The 2,500-nt window shown below is 41.7% G+C and overlaps 1 protein-coding gene across 1 annotated transcript in view; it reads right to left on the bottom strand.

Moving 5' to 3' along the window:
• The window catches only part of LOC143038964 (nephrin-like), a 404,379-nt gene that overhangs the window by 20,429 nt on the left and 381,450 nt on the right, over window positions 1-2,500 (bottom strand). The window contains exon 3 of the mRNA XM_076208800.1: window positions 217-410. Coding sequence (XP_076064915.1) covers window positions 217-319 — 103 coding nt within the window. The 5' untranslated portion in view covers window positions 320-410. The remainder of the gene's footprint in view (window positions 1-216; window positions 411-2,500) is intronic.

The raw sequence follows: 2,500 nt of genomic DNA, 5'->3' as shown, positions 1-2,500 counted from the left end.
ATAATGTAACCTTGATAAATAGTCGTTACTAAAATGTACTGATTCTACCACTAGCCTGAGATGACAGCCAATGATTTAAGCGGACGATATGACGTCACACCTAAGCCCCGCCTCCCTACGCATGGGCACTGTTTGCTTACACACATACTGACGTTATCATGAAAGCTTACAACAGTGACTTACTCATAATTACTTACAATTAGTTACTCTACTTACTGATAATCGTCAAGTTTGTTCTGGCGTTCCGGGTCGCTGTCACCAAGAAGTCGACCCGACATCGATAGACTCCTTCGTCACTCGCTCTCGCGTTTTCTATCATCAACGCTGATGGGCTCGCCTTTAGGTCGAAGTGCGCTCGACCTCCAAGGGACTTATGGTCAGAACGGGACTGCAGCTTACGTGAGTCGTAGCTACGGAAAGAGGAAATTATTTCCCAAATATAACAAAACAAATTATCTTAAAGCCAGGTGTCCACACTTGTTGCATTTCCACGTATCGTATTATCTTTGCGTACCACCCAGTGATACGATACGGTGCAACACGGTATTGTACCCACATGTTACGTATCCGCCTGCTGTATACGGATGCGCAACAAGTAGGTACAATACCCTGTTGCACCGTATCGTATCACTAGGTGGTACGTGGAAATGCAGCAAGTGTGAACCCGGCTTAATAGGACGCGTCACTGTACTCGGCTACATTACACATATACATAAATATCTATTTGTGTATTTATGTGTGTGTGTGTGTTGGGGGGATATAGACGCAAAAGTAAGGCTGAGACGACAAGAGCTTTTGGGCATTAGTTCTTCAGGTATCTGATGCAACAGACGAGAGAAATCTTACCATTTCAGCTTTGCTTTCTCCTGTGCCTTTTTACAGATGAGATGTGACTTGCACACACATCCATTATATATGCATATATATATATATATATATATATATATATATATATATATCTGTATATATGTGTGTGTGTGTGTGTGTGTGTGTGTGTGTGTGTGTGTGTGTGTGTGTGTGTGTGTGTGTGTGTGTGTGTGTGTGTGTGTGTGTTTGTGTGTGTGTGTGTGTGTGTGTATGTGTGTGTGTGTGTGTGTGTGCAGGCATGTTTGCTTCGTATTCCAAATAATGAACAATTCATCTCCTTGACTCACTTTATATATCTTCTTCGTACAAACACGAAGCTATATTATCCACTTGAAAGTTAGACCTTGGCATGGACTGGGTCTCCATCGACTGGGAACTCGTTCAAGTTTGGGGGGTCTGACCTTCAACTGAATAAAATAGTTTGTGTTTATCATTGTATTAAGTTCCTTCTAAGTTTCGTTTTTTTTAAGAGAGTAGGATGAAATGTTAAACGATTGTAGTATTCTTTTTTGCTCATATTTCGCATGAGTTTTGCAGCTTGTCCTTGCACTCTTTCTAATCACTTTTATTCTAGATCTAATTCTAGCTAAACCATACACCTTTACTCCTGTAAGGTCAGATACCTTGAAGAGCTGAGGCCTTTAATTGGGTTTCAAGACTCTTGTTCTTTAGTGAGCCTCAATATCTTTGGTTTTCGGAACTTCGGGATTTTTTTTCTTAACTTGAAGACATTTCTAGTCTCTAGTGAGCCTGAAGACTATTGATCTACAGTACCACTCAATTCACTTAGTCTTCAGTTTGCTTGAAGACCTTTGGTTCCTAGCACGAAGTCTTTGGTTCCCAGCACGAAGTCTTTGGAAGTATCTGGTTCCAGTGCTCTTCAAGAGCTCTCGCGTGTCCCAGTTTCCAGAGCGACACAGAACCCTTGGTCTCCAGTTTGCTCGAAGACCCTTGGTTTTGAGCACGAAGTCATTGATCTCAGGCTTCTCTCCAAGATCTTTGACCTCTCGTGCGTCTCGAAGTCCTTCGACCCTTCTTCGAAAATTCTCTTTGGAGGACATCGCTCCAGGTCTCAGGAGACCTGGAAGGTTTTTCTCCGTCCAGAAGAGGATCATTTGTATTCCGGATCCGGGGGGGCATTCCTTTCGGGCCCGAAGAGTATTTGAAAGGTCTAAGTAAAGACTGCTGGGCTCATGGGAAGTGAGTTTGCGAAGGTAAAAGTGTAGTTGACTCAGGTTTGCTTCGCTCCGCGAGGCTCTCAGCTCAGGTCGGGAGGTCAATTCTGTTTACTATGAAGGACGCTCCAAGTTAAATGATTTGGAGAAAGAAAGAATAGAATGTATGAATGGCGTACTGAAGGTATATTCGCCTGTGTATATGTATAAATATATTAGAGGAAGGATGGTGAGGTTAACAGAGAAAACAGTTGGAGATTTATTATAATTTTATGTGTTTATCTCACCATTATGCCACTCATATACCTTCCATACGTCAGTATACATACATACATACATACATATATACATACATATATATATACATACATACATACATACATACATACATACATACACAAACATACAGACAGACAGACAGACAGACACACACACACACACACACACACACACACACA

The sequence above is a fragment of the Oratosquilla oratoria genome, chromosome 25, assembly GCF_046742065.1.
Source record: "Oratosquilla oratoria isolate Oo_2021 chromosome 25, ASM4674206v1, whole genome shotgun sequence".
NCBI classification, from domain to species: Eukaryota; Metazoa; Arthropoda; class Malacostraca; order Stomatopoda; family Squillidae; genus Oratosquilla; species Oratosquilla oratoria.
The sequence above is the reverse complement of the archived record's forward strand: the minus strand, read 5'-3'. Positions and strand labels throughout refer to the sequence as shown.